Source organism: Thrips palmi, unplaced genomic scaffold, assembly GCF_012932325.1.
Source record: "Thrips palmi isolate BJ-2018 unplaced genomic scaffold, TpBJ-2018v1 HiC_scaffold_4, whole genome shotgun sequence".
Lineage (NCBI taxonomy): Eukaryota > Metazoa > Arthropoda > Insecta > Thysanoptera > Thripidae > Thrips > Thrips palmi.
Genome location: NW_023144631.1, coordinates 13,379,127 through 13,397,308, shown reverse-complemented (window position 1 = coordinate 13,397,308; position 18,182 = coordinate 13,379,127). Strand labels below are relative to the sequence as shown.

General features: G+C 46.4%; 3 protein-coding genes across 4 annotated transcripts; 2 read left to right on the top strand and 1 right to left on the bottom strand.

Annotated features, from left to right (window-relative positions):
• The first annotated feature begins 584 nt into the window (after positions 1-584).
• LOC117649174 lies at positions 585-2,017 on the top strand. The gene is made up of 2 exons (XM_034391665.1): positions 585-745; positions 1,094-2,017. The coding sequence occupies exons 1-2, from the start codon at positions 698-700 to the stop codon at positions 1,745-1,747; spliced, it is 702 nt and encodes a 233-aa protein (XP_034247556.1). The 5' UTR covers positions 585-697; the 3' UTR covers positions 1,748-2,017.
• Positions 2,018-9,630: 7,613 nt separating this feature from the next.
• On the bottom strand, positions 9,631-11,167 carry LOC117649262 (major centromere autoantigen B-like). Of its 2 annotated transcripts, XM_034391863.1 has the most exons (4): positions 10,775-11,167; positions 10,547-10,696; positions 10,354-10,461; positions 9,631-10,280 (listed from the first exon to the last, which is right to left on the bottom strand). In XM_034391863.1, exons 1-4 carry the CDS (start codon positions 10,878-10,880, stop codon positions 9,661-9,663), a joined length of 984 nt encoding a protein of 327 aa, XP_034247754.1. In that variant the 5' UTR covers positions 10,881-11,167; the 3' UTR covers positions 9,631-9,660. The 2 variants fall into 2 exon arrangements, with proteins under 2 accessions (XP_034247754.1, XP_034247753.1); XM_034391862.1 differs by having other exon boundaries at positions 10,547-11,167.
• Positions 11,168-12,004: 837 nt separating this feature from the next.
• On the top strand, positions 12,005-15,499 carry LOC117649263 (proline-rich protein HaeIII subfamily 1-like). The gene is made up of 7 exons (XM_034391864.1): positions 12,005-12,266; positions 12,539-12,862; positions 12,972-13,136; positions 13,270-13,385; positions 13,465-13,681; positions 14,069-14,217; positions 14,678-15,499. The coding sequence occupies exons 4-7, from the start codon at positions 13,284-13,286 to the stop codon at positions 15,263-15,265; spliced, it is 1,056 nt and encodes a 351-aa protein (XP_034247755.1). The 5' UTR covers positions 12,005-12,266; positions 12,539-12,862; positions 12,972-13,136; positions 13,270-13,283; the 3' UTR covers positions 15,266-15,499.
• Positions 15,500-18,182: the final 2,683 nt, after the last annotated feature.

The following is an 18,182-nucleotide window of genomic DNA, read 5'->3' as shown; positions in this document are numbered from 1 at the left end:
CAAGTGCGCGCATTTAATGCGGGTTAAATGTGTTTGGCCTGCTCGTCGCGTGCGATCAATGTGGTTACCAAGCCAGACAAACCGCACACTTGTGATGCGGAGATCTCGGCATTTATTTGCTCGGATAAGGTTTGTGTGCAAATGAAATTTTGTACTCGCCCAGTATGCATTTGTGTGTACTTATGGACAGTGAGGCCCGTAAAGCACAAAGTCAAAGCCTTTACTCTTCGCTTGGTACTCAAAGCAATTAAAATCAGCACTCTCGAAACCTTACAACTATTTTCGGCCTTAACCAGTAAAGTCATGACAAAGTTTTTTGAGCAAACGAAGCTTGCCAAGAAAATACTTCCAAATTTACGAACTATTTCTTGGTAAAGAAAGTTAATAGTTATCGGCTTACATATGCTCAAAATAATTCGTCAGATTTCAGCCGTGAGCTTCTGCCGCACGTCAACACAAAGAAAACAGTCTTTTCCCCACACAGCGTTTCTCGGAATTATGTGATTGCATGATAATGGCGTATAACGACACCTGCTGCTCAAATTACGTGGCTCACCTGTGCAAACAGAAACTGGCGGGGCACGACCGCACTTCTGGGCTGATCGTTGCCCGCTGCCGTGCGGCGCACTGCGCGGGGCAGCGCATATAAGGGGCTGGACCACCTCGCTGACCACACTTCGCTTCGCCGTCCGACACCATGAGCGCCTCGTTCTCCGGCCTCGCCCTCGTGGCTCTACTCGCCGTCGTGAGTACACCGGAGGCGCGAAAGAGCTGTGCGCACTGAATTAACTGTGTAGTTTTGTTGTGCATCACTCACTACTGTGACACCAAGTGTGGAGAAAAATCCGCACTTGGCATGCAGACGAGTGGAATTTGCAAGTCTTCGCATTTGGAAGTGCAGAGTTTGCCGCCTCCGCGCTAGTTTCTTGTTCTTCGTCTGTACCATGCCAACAGATAGGGGCTCTAGCTACTCGTGGACTGCAAACTCCAAACGTCCAAAGCTCTGCACTGGGAAGTGTGGAGGAGTTCTCCCGAGTTCTCCACATTGGTTTCTTGACAATGTTTTCTTACTTCGGCTATCTGGTGTTTGCAGGCGTTGGTCCAGGTGCCATCGGCTAATGGTTCTCCCCTCCTGGTAGGGAGGCTCGCTCAGTTCGGCATCAACGCTGTGTCGCGCCTCACCGGCAACGGTGCTGCCAACGGTACTGCCAACGGTGTTCTCAACGGCGCTGTCAACGCGGCCTCCGGGCTGGCCACCACCGCCGTCAACGCCACCGGCAACCTGGTCAACGCGGGCGTGAGGGTCAAGGCCGGCGTGAACCGCGCCCTGAACCAGGCCGCCGGGGAGGGCGTCTCCGTCGCCGCCAACGTAGCCCGCGGTGTGACGGGGCTCAAGCGCGGCGTGGCCGAGACGGGCATCCGCGCGGCCCAGGGCGCCGCCCTCACCGGCATCAACCTGGTCGGACAGGTCGCCAACGCCGTCGGCCTGGGGCGCATCGCCGGGGCCGCCGTCAACGCCTCTACCGCCGCGGTGAACGGCGTGGCCAACCTGGGCAGCAACGCGGTGCGCACCAAGTTAGACCTCGTGGACCGCTTGGTGAACGCCACCGAGAACGTCGCCACCGGCGTCACCAACAACATCGACAGCGCCATCGCCGCCGGGTCCAGGCGGGTGCAGGGCGGCGTGTCCACTGTCAGCAACGGCATCGCCGGCGGCATCAACACCGCCAGGCAGCTGCTGGGCTGAGCCAACCGTCTCGAGGCGCTCGATCTGCACAACGGCTGGCCGTGACTGCACTCTAGAAAGTAGTGAAGATTCTCTATTTCATAGAGGAAACTGCCTGTGATGATTGTGCAGCGCGCAGCTGACTGTTTGTAAACTCACCTTTGAAAATGCATTGTGCCTTGTCGATATTTTGTCGAATTTTCTTCTGTAATATGGAGAAAATATCCGCCAATATTTCCATACCGTGCTTAAGAATTTATGGAATGGTTCCTAGTACAAATTTGTCCACAACTTACGATGCACGTGAATACCGTCTAAAACGTCCTCCTAGACACACTATGGCTCCAAGCTAAATCCGGCACAATCTGAGCCATTGGCCGGACAGTGTATGCTCAGCAAGTGCCGCATATCCCGAGCAACCACCAGTGACTTCCGAAGATTGCTACGTGATAGCCCTACTCCTGCACGGGCCAGAAGACCGGCGCCAGCGGCCCGAACTCTAGACGCGTTTTGAGCTCCAGAGTCGCTAAACAGGACTCGAACCCCGAGCGTGTGACCGACCTCGGTTCCTCGTTCGAAGAGCGGCGATCCATTGGTTGGGTTGTGGGGTCACGTGTTCTGTTGGAGTCCCATTTAACGACTCTGGTGCTCAAAACTCGGCCAGGATTTTGAGCGCCTCCACCGGTCTTCTGGTCCGCTGCGCGCTGCCGCCACCCCATCATTGGCCAAGCCCTAGCACCCTGGCCTGCCCTTGGAACAGGGCATACCTACAGCACACACCTCCACGCATCGGGCTGCTGTGAAATCAAGTGGGGAGCGTCACTCCGCACCAGGAAGTGTGAAGTTCTCCACATAATGGACGGGGCTATCTCTTCATCGTCCCTGCGGGTTGCTTCAATCATGAGAGAAGAGCGCCCTGGAGTCCCAGCTTTTTCGAGCCGGGACGCCGCCAGGCCGAGGTTTACACCACTTTGCGGCTAAACGGCTCATCGTACAACATTTCTGACTAGCTCAGGAGATTCAGGAAGGTTTTTTACGTGCCCCGGCGTCTTTACATTTTGATTTGGTCGACCGCGGACCGAACGCGGCGAGGCTGAAGGGCGGCACTGTGGCGCGGCCGAGGGTCCGCAGCGCACAGTGGCGCGAAACGCCAAAAAATGCGACATCGTGCGACTTAAAATAATTTTCAGATCTGTCTGCTTTTTTCACTGCGTATGGTCATTTTATGATGTTCTCTAGGGTCATTCCACGCCAAGTCGTCAAGGTTTTGAGGGACGTGTCGGCCGAACCCAGCGGTATTTTCAGGGATTGTTGGCCCTATGGGCCCATTGAAGGCCCGGTACTTTTTTCCCCGGAAAGTCGACAGGGGTCTGAGATATCTCAAACTTCATTTTTGGTAAAAGAAATTACCTATCAACCTAAAAAAATTTATATCTCGGAAAGTATTTGTCCTTTCTCAAAACTGCTTATACCGTTGGAAAGAGGAAGAAAAACTGAAAAAGATAAGATTTTTTCCAAAAATTTTTGGAAACTTTTACTTTTTGCACTTTTATAGTGAAATGTTAAAAATGATGCAACTTTTTTGTACCCTGATCAAAAATGGCGTTCTATGGCTCAAAATGTACCTTGATATGTCCTCTAAATGAAAAGATCAACGCCCCAATGTATTTTGTTTAGTTCCGGAGAACGAGCGGTTCTTGTGGACCACTGCAAGGCTACTTTCCCGCTGGAACGGCTCCCACGCCACGCTCGCCTTCTCTGTGTTAGCGGACGTGATCGCCAGGGTTCGGCGACCGTCAGGTAGGATTCCCACCTCACTTGGCCTGCCGGCGGCCTTTTCTCGGGCCTTCGGCCCTCGCATCAGGCCCAACTTGGCCAGTCGAAGGCCCGGGCCTTCGGCCCGCTCGCATCACACACACCGTGAGCGGGTAAAGCAAAGTTATCGATGTACCATCGTGACTCAGGCCCGCCCTTCTATTCACAATATGCAATAGTCCTTACACTTTTTACTCCAACTGTCCTTAGAATATGCCCGTTTCATTTGTCTCTTCGCTAAGGGGTATTGAAATGCACGCTTTTTTGATTTTCATACCGGCCCAACCGGAAAATTGTTTTTTCATCTATTTAATTAGCCTACGCCAAAACTGAGACCGGTCGAACAGGACGTAGGGGTCGCCAATGTTTTTTTAAGGTTCAATTTCGACACTGTTTTGCTAAATTCCGAGAATTTTCGTGTTGTGGGTTCCCAGATCGACCGGTCTAGACCGAGCACCCGGGACTCGTTTTTATCTCTTTCTACTTAGGACGGGGAGTAAAATGAGAGCTCGTGGGGCCCGATCGGACATGTTTGGGAAAATTAGTAACGTCGTTTTGGTGAAAAAAATGCCTTTTTTTAGCGTTTTAAAAGTTTGGAATTTTTTAGCTGTTTTGCGTCTGCACCGAACGAATCGCCCTGAACGTCATATTACAGAAAAAAGTCTCAGCTTTCGAATGCCGTATCGGGAAATGCTCTACGACCTTTCGTTAAGGAGATACAGGCGTTAAACGAATAACATGTCACTCAAAATGTCAATTTAATTAGTGATTTTTATCAGTGGAGTGCTTCCTTTTTCATTGCTACCTTAACAGTTTGTAAAGATTTCGCATACTTTGAGCCTGGGCGTCAGCAACTGCGATAGCGAGGAGGCGGGGGTGGGGATCGATGCGCGGTGGACGTGCACACTGTAGGTAGCTCGGCCCAGGCGGCACAGGTGAGACTGCAGGTGGTGGGGGAAAGCAGCCAGTGGTGGGGGGATGCTGGCTTCTCGGTAGCACACGTGCTGCGTCTCGCTCCGGTCCGCTCAGTCTGGTCCGCTCCGCTCAGTGTCAGCTGACAGTGTAGCGTTGCCGTCCAAGGGGCCAGTCGTCTTGATGGCGGACATCAAGACGACTGGCCCGTTTGACGGCAACGCCTACACTGTCAGCTGACACTGAAGCGCACGCGCGGGGGGCCGGACCGGAGCGAGACGCAGCACGTGTGCTACCGAGAAGCCAGCATCCCCCCCCCACTGGCTGCTTTCCCCCACCACCTGCAGTCTCACCTGTGCCGCCTGGGCCGAGCTACCTACAGTGTGCACGTCCACCGCACCTCGATCCCCACCCCCGCCTCCTCGCTATCGCAGTAGCTGACGCCCAGGCTCAAAGTATGCGAAATCTTTACAAACTGTTAAGGTAGCAATGAAAAAGGAAGCACTCCACTGATAAAAATCACTAATTAAATTGACATTTTGAGTGACATGTTATTCGTTTAACGCCTGTATCTCCTTAACGAAAGGTCGTAGAGCATTTCCCGATACGGCATTCAAAAGCTGAGACTTTTTTCTGTAATATGACGTTCAGGACGATTCGTTTGGTGCAGACACAAAACAGCTAAAAAATTCCAAATTTTTAAAAACGCTAAAAAAAGGCATTTTTTTCACCAAAACAACGTTACTAATTTTCCCAAACATGTCCGATCGGACCCCACGAGCTCTCATTTTACCCCCCCGTACTAAGTAGAAAGAGAAAAAAAACGAGTCCGGGGTGCTCGGTCTAGACCGGTCGATCTGGGAACCCACAACACGAAAATTCTCGGAATTTAGCAAACAGTGTCGAAATTGAACCTTAAAAAAACATTGGCGACCCCTAGGTCCTGTTCGACCGGTCTCAGTTTTGGCGTAGGCTAATTAAATAGATGAAAAAACAATTTTCCGGTTGGGCCGGTATGAAAATCAAAAAAGCGTGCATTTCAATACCCCTTACTCTTCGCCCTCATTCCGAAAATACCCATATTTGCCATGCTACTGCAACTCCTTGCAATAAAGGCACAGCTGGACCGCAAAACGAGTCCGTTGCACTTTTTCCCATAACTCATGATGGCGGGATCCTGGACCCCCCTTCCGACCCCTCGTTGAGGAGGGCTTGCCAAGACCTATCCAAAACTTAAGTAAAAATTTTCAGTCGGTCGACCCCCTTTTTTCAAGATCCTGCTGTGACTAATAGACGAAGTCGGGCTCCTGGACCCCCTTTCCGACCCCTCGTTGAAAAGGTCTTGCTGAGACCAATCGAAATCTGCAATAAATTTTTTTAGTCGGTCGACCCCCTTTTTTGAAGATCCTGATCTGGCCAACTTGTAAAAGCGGCCGATGGGGTCGGGACCAGGTCCATTCATCTTGTCTCGTCGCCCCGATTCCAAAAATACCCCTATGTGCCCTGCTAGCACCAATAATGGCGGAAATCCCCCTCCCGCTCATGTAAACCATGATGCACCTGCAGCAGCCCTTGTGCGACCCGGACGGGATTTGCACCACCGGATTATTTGTTTGGACGGTACTCCTGAAGTACCCTCCAAATCTGGTTACTCTAGCTCAACTCCTTCCTTGTACACAGACGCCAACAACAACAACAACAACACACAGGCCCTCCCCCTATTTTTTGAATAGAAGGGCGGGCCAAAAACGATTAAATAGGCCTAAATTCATTCAACAAAATCCACTCAATCTTCAAAAAAGGGGACCGACCGACTTAAAATTTTTAGTCGCCCCATTGGTAGGTCTGGTCGAGACATTTCCGAAACTGTGCCGCAATCGGGTCCCCGTCACCGGCAACATCCTCAAAAACGATTAAATAGGCCTAAATTCAACAAAATCCACTCAATCTTCAAAAAAGGGGACCGACCGACTAAAAATTTTTATTCGCCCCATCGATAGGTCTGGTCGAGACATTTCCGAAACTGTGCCGCAATCGGGTCCCCGTCACCGGCAACATCCTCAAAATCAATCATCAATTGTCATCAAGAACATATAAAGCCCCAAAATCCGACTGACTGACTCCCTCACTCATCAATCAAGAACCTATATAGCCCCAATCCGACTGACTCACTCACTGACTCACTCACTCACAGAAATGTTTGGGGTCAAGGCACCCATTGACTGCCACAGTAGCCAATGCAATACAAGCTATGTATTTGGGCAGTAAATGTAGCCTTATTATAGGGTCAAAAGCGGTTAAATAGAGCTAAAGAAGCAGGACATTTACTTCCTTAGAAAATTTGCCTTTGGTCACCACGGACTTACTAAATACTCCGGCACGCGCTCCACACATGCGGGGGTCTGGGGGCGGAGCCCCAGCGAGCAGCGCGAGTTCGACTTCTAAAGAGTTAACTGGCGTACACATGAATTCATTGTCGCCAAAACTGAAGTAAAGGCACACTTGTGACAGAAAATCAAGGCTGACTGCCACACACCTTTCAGAGGGCTTAACTTTGTTGAGGTGAGGAATAACGAGACCTAAATCCTGCAACTGCCATGGAACTCTATCATATAAAGCAACTACACAAACAAATCTATTGGGACAAACATTACATAATTTAGGGCAGTGAACACCACACGATGACCAACGTACAAATGATTTTATCTTCCCTAATTGTGGGACGCCATTTTCACACACTTCCACAAAACATGATTGTCTTTTAGTAGATCTGACATAGTTTTCACAGCTGTAAATCCATCCTTTTCTTTTAAGTCTTAAAAACTGCCTGAACCGCCCTCCATTTGGAATGGCAAAGGTATTATGAAGAAGTTCTCTAACATATTGTGGTAGCCTAGCTTCTTGATACACACCAAGAACAGAGGTATCATCATCAATTACTTCTGCAATTTTATGTCTCCTCTTCCCACTGTTCAGAAATTTTAAACACAACTGTTTTGCTTCACCTTCAGCCATTCCAGAAATTAAAATTGCTAAGTTCAGACAAGCAAAAACAGAAGAACTTATTTGTAAGGCAGCATGGCGGGTGCCATGAACAAGTCTTAACAGTTGGCCGTTCAAACTTTCATAAAAGAAACATGAATACACCCATGTTGGCCCTAGATTACGTACAATGAAACAGAGGTGGAGAAGTTGATGCAAATTTAGACCCAAATACCGAACTCCATACAGCCTTTGAAATTCTAATACATATGAACGAATTAATTCTTCAGCAGTGTCGATTTCATCATCAGAAATGCTATCTCGGGACAGTGATGTAAGGGAGTATGGGGCGATTTGTAACAGATTTTGGAATTATCTATACAAAATTAAGTACATTCTGCATATCGGCGTCAAACTTGTGCCAGTTGAGCAGTCTGGCCCTTCATCTAGACTGTGCAGCTCCATTCGATCAATCTGGAATCCGTAATCTTGGAAATCTAAGACGCTTTCCTAACCCTTGCATGCTGTTACGAATCGCCCCAGCATGGGGTGATTTGTAACAGCCATGGGGCTTTTCATAACATCCTACACATTAAATGAAACATCGTCGGGAATGTTATCTCCTCCAGCAGTTGTACTTCGGATGTCCTGCAGACGCCTTAAAATCTACATTAAGGCTGCCGTTGACCGCCTCAGCATTAACTGACCGGCTTTGTCAACCCTAACCTCACTTTTTTCAATTTTGGAGGAAAGAATAGAATAACTCGCTTTAAAATGCATTTTGAGCTGTGTGAATGTATTGGAATTAGGCAGCAGATGATTCGAGAAAGAATTCAAGCATTTAATTGCAAAAACTACCTCAATTCTTGTTTTTACACGGGTCTGTTACGAATCACCCCAAATGATTGTTACGCAAGAAATACGTCCCTAACTATCACTGGACAAAGTATAAGCAACTTATGCCACGTGGTTTGATTGTAAAGGGGTCACGCTTCAAGGCCCTAACGGTACTTCGATGGTGATTCATACCTGGGGAGCCTCAGACTGCAACTTCCTAGAACTCAAAATAAAAGATTTGCCTGTTTTCGGTGTACCCTATATTTCAGACGCCCTCCAAAACTATACCTGAGCACCGATCACATCCGCTTCGATTGTTGAAGGACCCTGTACTTGAAGCGAAAGAGGGGCCATACTCAGATTTTCCTCTGCTCCCTCCACTTAAATTAATAAACGCATTTGTTACGAATCGCCCCTGTTACAAATCGCCCCATACTCCCTTAATAGCTGATACAATTTTACAATGGTGGTTCCAATAAACAGCTGGTAAAAGGCCATAAAGTATAGGTATTGAATAGAAAAAAAGAAACATTTAAAATCAGAGGCCTTCATCAAGGCAATATCCTTCAAGCGATGTGGCAAGCGCTGTAAAGAAAATGGAGGCTTTATACTTTTGAGACGGGAATCAACTATGTCATTACAGTTTGAGATATTAAATTCACATTGCTTATGTTCAGTACTGAACCACAGATCCATTAGAGTTTTCATCAGTCCAAGGAACACTCCATGCATGACATCAAGTCCCATACACTTTACAAAGTCAGGCAGACATCCAGCCAACAGGCTTGGACCTTTAACACCATACACCGTTGCCTCTGGGTCAACTTGTCGAGCCAGAAGAGCCTAATGGGCAAAGTCTACCATGTCAGCAGTGTGACGCGGTTGAAAGTTTCTCGAAAAAGGAAAAACCTGAATGGTACCATTTCCCACACCATACCGTGCTCCACTAGACAGACAATTGAAGCAGGAATAAAGTCCATTATACTGAGTGAGTTTCATGAACAGGGCTTTGGCAGGCAAGTCACCAACAGCAGACAAAACTCTTCCTTTCACATTGACAATCTCCCTATTTGACAGTTCTAAGTTAAAGCCTTCGGACAGAAATCTCTCTAATGACACATATATAGGCTGTAGAAACAAATTAGGATTCGGTTTCTTTGGTCCAAACCACAATCCAGCAATCACAACATTTTCTTTCTTGATCCTATCTTTGTACTTCAGTTCATTGATTGATACAAGGCCACAGCTGAAACTTAGAATTTTTGAACACAGAGAGGCCATCAAAAAACATGTTGAAAGTAATAAAAATAGAATTAACATTAAAGAGAAAACCCGTATTAATCCACTCTTTGTAAACTTCTCCATCGAACATGTCCTCAAGATTGTTTTCATTTTTTTTTCCTACGGTTGTTCCTAAATTGAAGAGATTCATAAAACTCTGGTCTCCTAAACATGCCTTGCAGCTGCATGGCCAAAGGAAATTCTAGAAAAAATGAAACTTCACTTCTTCCACCGCAATTACCACAAACACTAGTCTTAGTCTCTAAAGGCACTTCACACCCAGAACAAAAATAGTGACGCACAGAATCTTTTCTACCTAACATGTCAAAAAACTTCCTAAACAGATAAAGTGATTTTAAGCATAGGTTGTTTGGGAGACAGTGCAAAGCAATAAGCCCAAGTAAATCATTAATGCAAGCACCCGACAATTTATAAGATAAGGCAAACGCCAATATTGCAACTGCACTCTGTAGTCTTGTGATTGGAGCACCATCATAAAGTGGTTGGTTATCACGATTATCAAAATCCTCTTCATCTGAGATAGGCTCTTCATGATTAGATTGATCACTATGCTCTGTTTCACTATCACTTTCACTCTCTGAAGCAACATGCCCACTGGCCTCGGAACTATCATCTTCATCATTCACATTCTCTTCCCCTGCGTTTTCATCACTCATCTCTTCACTGTTGTCTGGCTGCCGATCATCTCCACCTTCAGCTGGGATTTCTAAGATCAAAATAGAGCCAAATGAAAAACTGCCTGCAACACCACAAAGGATTGACGAGAGAGTGATACATACCTTCAACATTGTGACCAAAACCTCCACTGTCATCGGACTCCTCTCCATCTCCTCCTTCCCTAGCTTCATCCCCGTCTTCATCTCCATCTCTGTCTTCAGCCAAGTTACCTAAAAATAAAACAGATAGGAATGAAAAAATTAACTCTCCACAGAGCTACAATAAAAGTGGTATGGTAGAGGCTCTTGTTCTTACCTTGAGCATTCAGATCCTCAGAATTTCCAGAGCCGCTCACTTCAGCATCAGAATTTGAAGTGCCATCCTCAGAGTGATTCTGATTCCCAGATGTGGAACTACTGCTGCCATCTAAGCGTGACCTCTTTAAGTTTGCCCGTGTCAAAATATCTTCAGAACAAAAGTACACGATTATGAACTCTGCCAAAACTAGAACGAAAACGTCTTGAACAAAATAACTACCAGTACCTGGTTCTGAGTCTGACGAGGATTCGTCTGACACTCGCCGTTTAAAGTTTGCATCTCTTGTTTTCCTTCTATATAACTTCCGTCGACGCGATAGGTCATCAGCCATTAGCCAGTGGTTAAAACAAATTAAGAGAGTTGGTCAATTGATAAAATCAGTGTTTCTGACGGCCACATGTGGCGACCGTGGGGTTCCTAACCTCCCGTCCCGTCAATCATCCAAGCAGTGGACAGTGGGGGAGGGGGAGAGAGAGAGGTGTATCGGCCATGGCATTGGGAGATGAACCGTAGTAGCCAGGGTTTTCATTCTTTCTTGTAGTTTATGGCCCATAAAAGCAGTTAAGGCTTTCCTTTATCGAAGTCATGGAATTTTCCGCGTGAAATAGTTTTTTTCCCGGCCGGCTTACGTTATTCAATTTATAATAGTGGAAAGTGAGTTCGCGGGAAAGGTGGGGTGAGGGGGTGTGGGGGAGAGGGGCAGCGGGGGCAGGCACTACGTCATAACGTCACCTACGGCACTTTAAACAACGACAACTTTTGTTTGTTCCACTCTGATTTCCGATTTGAAATACTTTTATGGTAGATAAAACGCTTCATAATAATTATTTCTTTATCCTTTAGTTTTTTTAAATTGTTTATTTGAACCCAGCAGTCATTTAATAAATAATTATACTAAAATAGTTCAACAGTTGCCCTAGCTGGGAGGGTATGCCGCGTGCCGCCATCTTGAAATTAAAGCTATTTATAGGCCATCAGCTGATTGTCAAAGTCAGCTGTTGCTTGTGTGTTCTGTTGAACGTGGGACGTCGTGCGCGTTCTCAAATATTTCTCTCAGTGTTTCATTTCTTTGGCTCGGCCATGGGAAGCAGGACAAAGTATTAGTCCTTTGTGACATAAGGACTGCAAGTTCTCAGTAGAGCCCTTGAGCATGTGCCGGCAGCATCGCGATTCGTAGGTGCTGTAACACCGTTCGGTTAGGGAGCACAAGAAGTTCTACGCGCCCAGTTAGATGATTAGTGTGAGATTTCATTGGTGTCCAGTTCGGGATTTTGGCAGCTGAGTTAGAACGCGTGATGGGATGCGAGGGCAACGCGACTTCTTGGGCATCACAGAACCCGTCCGTAGCCTCCTCGTGCTTATAGTAAAGAGTTATGTTTCCTCAGTAGGCCTAGCTGGAGGTATGCGCGTGCCGCCATCTTGAAATTCAAGCTATTTATAGGCCATCAGCTGATTGTCAAAGTCAGCTGTTGCTTGTGTGTTCTGTTGAACGTGGGACGTCGTGCGCGTTCTCAAATATTTCTCTCAGTGTTTCATTTCTTTGGCTCGGCCATGGGAAAGCAGGACAAAGTATTAGTCTTGTGGACTAAGGACTGCAAGTTCTCAGTAGAGCCCTTGAGCAATGTGCCGGCAGCATCGCGATTCGTAGGTGCTGTAACACCGGTTCGGTTTAGTGGAGACAAGAAGTTCTACGCAGCCCAAGTTAAGATGATTAGTGGTGAGTATTTATTGGTGTCCAGTGTTCGGGATTTTTGTGCAGTGAGTTAAGAACGCGTGATGCATGCGAGGGCAACGCGACATTTCTTACGGGCATCACAGAACCCGTCCGTTAGCCTCCTCGTGCTTTATAGTAAAGAGGTTATGTTTCCTCAGTAGCCCTAGCTGTTTTATTTAGCGACTGCTAGTTTGTTTCATGCTCTGAATCCCTTCGCGTCGTTAAAGAATCTTCCGGACTTCGAGTCAGAGTCTAACCTCACTTTTACTTTGCAGGTGACGCGGCGGAATTGGACAAGAAGTCCGAAGAATTAGCTATTGAATTGGCTATGCAGAAGGCGAAGGCCGGCAACAAGCGGCAACGCAGGCAGAGGCAGCAAGATGACTCTGTTGCTTCAGAGAAGAGAGTAGCCCAAGCACTGGGGCAGAGGGCCCCAGTTCCCCATGCTGCTCTGCCTATCAAGCAGGCCGCTCAGAAGGCCAAGAAAGATGCAATGATTAATCGCTTCACTGGTCAAACTGCGATGGACCATCAGGTGTTGAGCTCAGTGAGAAGATCACTTAATTTCCCCTCTTCAACCTGTGCGTCTAGTGATTAAGGTAATATTGAACTGTTCCATCTGTCATTCCTGCCGTTGCCTATTGTTAGCACCTTTTCTTTGTAACTGTTGCGAGTTTAACATGTGTATATTTTCTGATTGTTTTTCAGGCAGTGTTAGGGATTCTGACAGCTGTATTTCTGATGATGATGGTAACGAGTCTGACTGCAGTGTCTCAAATACTGACTCTGGTGACATTTCCGATAAGGATCTTGGTGATGCTGCTGGGTCGTCATGGTGTTCCTGTCAGGTCTGCCAGACACTAAGCAAATACAGTAAGTTTCTTTTTCATGAATAATCAATAGTTACATTTTCTTGACTCTTTATTTATCGTCACATTACAAATGTATCAGCATTAGGAGATTTGTCACTGCAGTTTTAATTATGTGGATTTTTATCCTGTTTCAGGTGATCCCAAGTGCATGTCGTTCCTTAGACAACTACAAGATCTTCTGGAGGGCCACGGGAAAGAGAGGGAGGTCCACTATCTGGAATTACTTCCAATCCCGGAGAATGTCAAGAAGGTATGCTTTTTTCAGCTCTTGTATTGTGCACAACAAACTAAACCATACAATCTTATTTTCTTTTATCATTTCTTTTCAGACTGAATTGAGTTCAACAGCGAAGGTTCCTATCTATATTGCATCCAGTGATAAGGACATGTTAAAAGTTGATTTCAAGAACAAGCCTGCTTCACTAATCCGTGAAACACTCTTCAGTCTTTATGGCACAGAAGTCTTCCGAACTCGGTTGGTAACTGGGAGAGGCAACAACCCTGGCACCTATGGGATCCGTTATGATGTTTTGAAGTCAATATATGGTACGTTCACTGAGAATGAAAGAGTCATGATCATGACTAAAATTTTGGGCGAGGAATTCTTTATTACCCAAATTTGGGTGAGGAAATTTTCCTCGCCCAAATTTGGGTGAGGAAAGTTTCCTCACCCAAATTTGGGTCATAATACTAGGGTGCTATATAGGGAGCTGATACACCCTTCCTCACCCAAAATTGGGCGAGGAAGCTTTCCTCGCCCAAATTGGGCGAGGAAACATTCCTCGCCCAAATTTGGGTGAGAAAGTAAACCTCGCCCAAAATTGGGTATTGATCATGACTTTTTCATTCTCAGTGTTAGTGTAATCAATTTATTACTGATCTTACTATATGTACTGTCTTATTTTTCATTTATTTATTATTTTGTTTCTATAGCTTTTGTTAACAACCATGTTGACACTTCCAAGCGTTTGAAGATGCATCAAGTAGTCCAAACAATCAACAAACGAGCAGAAGATTGGCGGAAGAAGCTATCCACTAAACCATTGAAGAAGAGCAGATCCAAGAAACTGAAGTTATCTGAGGTGAGTTATCAGGCCTCGATTGATTATCGTGCAAAGCTCTCTTTTGGCAGCTATTGTCTAGCGGTGCTTCCAAATGATAAATGTTGCCTCAAACACAATGAAGGTAATGATGTGTGCATTTGTTAGGGTCCAAATATTAATCAAATCAGTGAGCAGTAAGAAATAGCCTTTCAAGAAAAGCGTGTCACCACGCTTTCCTTTAAAGACTATTTCACATGGCTGATTGCTTCGATTAATCTTGGGTCCATAACAGTAACACGCATGATTACCTTCTGTGAATTTGAGACAGTTTTTGTCATTCCTTTAAAGTATCCACTAGAAATAAGCTTCCAAAAGAGACTCTTCCGATATTAATTCAATCTCTAACTTTTACTTCATGCAAATGCTCGTAATTTATTTTTGAACTTAACTTAAATTAGACTTAAACTTGTTTTGTTTACGGACTTTGTTATGCTTGCAGGCTGACTCTCCTCCGTCTCTACATGAGAAGGTGATAGATGTCATCAGTGCACCTCCACATCAGGATGCCTCTAGTCCTCGCCAGGATGCAAGGACGCCTCCGCAGGCACCAATCCATGAAGAGGCTCCAGGAACTCCTCAGCAGAGTGCACCCCACCAGGCACCTCCGTCACGCCCACTCCATGGGGCTCCTGGAACTCCTCAGCAGAGTGCACCCCACCAGGCAACTCCATCGGGCCCCCTCCATGGGGCTCCTGGAACTCCTCAGCAGAGTGCACCCCACCAGGCACCTCCGTCAGGCCCACTCCATGGGGCTCCTGGAACTCCTCAGCAGAGTGCACCCCACCATGCTCCTCCATCAGGCCCACTCCATGGGGCTCCTGGAACTCCTCAGCAGAGTGCAACCCACCATGCACCTCCATCAGGCCCACTCCATGGGGCTCCTGGAACTCCTTACGGTGCACCCTTCTCTCAAGCACCTTGTTTTCAACCAGAGCCTTCGGCATGGCAGTCAAATCCTTACCAGTATTTTTATCCACCCAACTACCAGTGGCCAGCAGCCCCTTCTGCTTCCTATGTACCCACCTAGATTTGATTTTGGATTTTTTAATATGCTATTGTTTATTTTCTGAACTCTGCTATGAAGTTATAGCTATGTATGTGTCCGTTCATCAGTCTATCCTAACTAGTCCTTATTTTTTCTTTGGATCTTCGGGCTTTCTTTAAAAAGTCTATTGCTTATTTTCTGATATAATAAATATGATCATGAATTAGTCCGTCCAATAGTAAATGAATTTCATGATGAATAAATATTTGTCAATTACTCGTGTGTTATTTTTCAATATTTTAGTGATGTGTTAGGAGGGTTCATAAGAGGGCCCATATAATAAGTATCAATCATCACCAGCACAAATTATTTATTTTACAAGTAGACAAGTTTTGAGAATGCTTTAAAGGGAAAGTGAAGGGTAAGAAAGAGGGGGGGAGGAGGGGGAAGGAAAGGGGGAACATGGGGAAAGGAGAGGGGGTGAGGAAGGGGAGGCCACATGGGGAAGGGAGAGGGGAAAAGGGAGGGCGCGGGGGTCGGGGGAAGGAAGGGGAGGCTACACGGGGAAGGGAGAGGGGAAGGGGGGTGGGGGAACGGGGTAGGGCAGAGAGGGATGAGGAGGTAATTTGCGTCCGGACTGTCCGTTTTTTACTCTCATTCGTACTCCGGACAGGTCCGAAATCTTTCTGACTTTGGTCTTTTTCCATGTTTTCTGGAACGGCCCGAAGGCGGACTTTCGGAACTGTCCCATGCCTGTGTTTCGGACAGTCCGCTAACGCTTGTTTTCGGCTGCTTTTCGGACTCCAACATTTTTGTACGGGCAATGCCTGAGAAAAGTCGGTTTTCTTGTGCCGAGAACACATTCTTGAAGCTATGGAGCATGCGCACTAGGCAGTGAATGGACCAATCAGGTGGTTGTTGTCCCCCACTACATAACTTCAGAGCAGCTACATTTCGTCATCAACACTCTCGAGCCCACACTCCCAATTTCCTACTGAGAAATGCCGTGCTGTCATAATACTAAGCTAATTCTCAGTACTCTACGACACAAATCTATTATAATACAAAGAAATTTGTTTGTAATACTAAGAAACTGGTCGTAAGTTACTGAGAACCCCTCACCATACGTTACTACCTTCGCTGTGCTGTCATAATACTAAGCTTTTTGTTCGTATTACGAAGAAAAAGCTCAGTAGGATCTTGGGAGTGCACCCTGACAGCTCTGCAACAGCCCAATGGCACAGTGGTAGAGTGTCTGCCTCACAGGATAGTAATCCGGGTTCGGTTCCCAGCCGATGCGTCACCTGTTTTCCCAGGCCAACCTGACCGTTCGCATGCCGGGGACTTCAGATGGATAGCAAAGGGGCGGGCTGTTGTTTTTGGTCGTTTTCAGCTTTACATGTTGAGCTCTGCGTAATAAGCGTGCTAACTTGTTTAAAAAAAAAAGAAAAAAGAAAAAAAAGATGGGATTTGAACCGAGGTGCGTATACTACGGGAGACGCACCTTGACCACTGCGCTACCACAGCGCTGCATCTGAGCACGGCGATAGATTGTAATGACGTATTCAGTTGAAGTTGAAACAAAATTACCGCAGAGCCGGGATTTGAAGTTGGTCAACGGATCTAAGGCTGGGGTGGGACCTAAAGGTAAAACAAAAATATCAAAGTGGACGGGTTTTGAACCGCAGTCCATCGAAGTGCCAGACGGGACCGATACCACTAAGGGAGAGTGGGGTAATTCCGGACACGGGGTAATTCCGGACACTTCGATTTTCACTGGGTTCGAGTGAAGATAACGCAAAAGCCCGCCTACACTGCAATTTGTATGGAAAGACTTCACGTCAAAATATGGCGAGACATTAAAGTCTCGCCAAGATTTGGTCAGACCTGAAAGTCTCGCCAAAATTTGGTCAGACAAAAAAGTCTCGCCACAAAACGGTCATACACAAAAGTCTGACCCGAAAAAGACGAGACTTGTGTGTCTGACCACGGCCTTTAGGCCGTAACCGTCCGGCGCATTACGGCCTTTCGGTGGTGGTCAGACACAAAAGTCTCGCCATTTTGGGGTCAGACTTTTGTGTATGACCGTTTTGTGGCGAGACTTTTTTGTCTGACCAAATTTTGGCGAGACTTTCAGGTCTGACCGAATCTTGGCGAGACTTTTATGTCTTGACTCTGGAGTGGCGAGAAGTCTGACCTTTGGGTTTGTAGTGTAACAGTGGAAGATAATCAGTTAAATGTGATAATTCCAAATCGCCAAGGAAGGAGGTCAAACCGTTTGGCTGTGGTCGCTTCACGAAATTTGAGTACCATCAAAAATAGGCAAAAGCTACATCTTTTCCTCGTATTTCCATGTGCTTATCGTACCTTACCGTCGAGTTCAGTCCCATGACTTAAATTTTATCATATTATATGGTCATTGGACTTTACTTTGGCGTTTCGGGAGTGCTCGTATGGCTCGCCGTTTTCTCGCAATTGAACATCAAAGGTTTTCACTACCTGTGGGGTAAATCCGGACAAGGGGGGTTTATTTACTTAAATTTTCCCGCATAATGTTAAGGTAGTGGGTTCAAAATTGTGGACAAGCATCCCCACCGTTCAGAAGGACAAAGAAAGAACGAAAAATAGTATTGCAGCTATGTTTAAGAGCTTTACTCGAGACACTGTTGTCAATTTAGGGGTTTTGATAAAACCCTATTCCTTATAATATGCTTTGAGTAAAAATCAAACACTTCAGTTCGCAGAAAATGTCCTTGTACGCCTTTTAAAAGCATGCCTCACATCAAAACAAGCGAAAGTAAGCTCGAGTAGTGTCAAATTTTAAGGTCGTCCGGAATTGCCCCATAGGTCGTCCGGAATTACCCCAGCCTGGGGCAATTCCGGACACTGCAGGGCTTTTGTTAGGCGCCTTTTCTCTCTAACCGTTGCTAAATTTTGGCTTTCATGTATATCATTTTGA

Bases quoted from the DNA above. Each gene is read 5' to 3' on its own strand.
- LOC117649174 (XM_034391665.1), top strand. From the start codon at position 698: ATGAGCGCCTCGTTCTCCGGCCTCGCCCTCGTGGCTCTACTCGCCGTC. The intron at 746-1,093 runs GTGAGTACACCG...TGGTGTTTGCAG, and splicing joins TCGTGGCTCTACTCGCCGTC to GCGTTGGTCCAGGTGCCATC.
- LOC117649262 (XM_034391862.1), bottom strand. From the start codon at position 10,880: ATGGCTGATGACCTATCGCGTCGACGGAAGTTATATAGAAGGAAAACA. The intron at 10,462-10,546 runs GTAAGAACAAGA...TTTTATTTTTAG, and splicing joins TGAGGATCTGAATGCTCAAG to GTAACTTGGCTGAAGACAGA. The intron at 10,281-10,353 runs GTATGTATCACT...TTTTGATCTTAG, and splicing joins TTTTGGTCACAATGTTGAAG to AAATCCCAGCTGAAGGTGGA.
- LOC117649263 (XM_034391864.1), top strand. From the start codon at position 13,284: ATGTCGTTCCTTAGACAACTACAAGATCTTCTGGAGGGCCACGGGAAA. The intron at 13,386-13,464 runs GTATGCTTTTTT...ATTTCTTTTCAG, and splicing joins TCCCGGAGAATGTCAAGAAG to ACTGAATTGAGTTCAACAGC. The intron at 14,218-14,677 runs GTGAGTTATCAG...TTATGCTTGCAG, and splicing joins AGAAACTGAAGTTATCTGAG to GCTGACTCTCCTCCGTCTCT.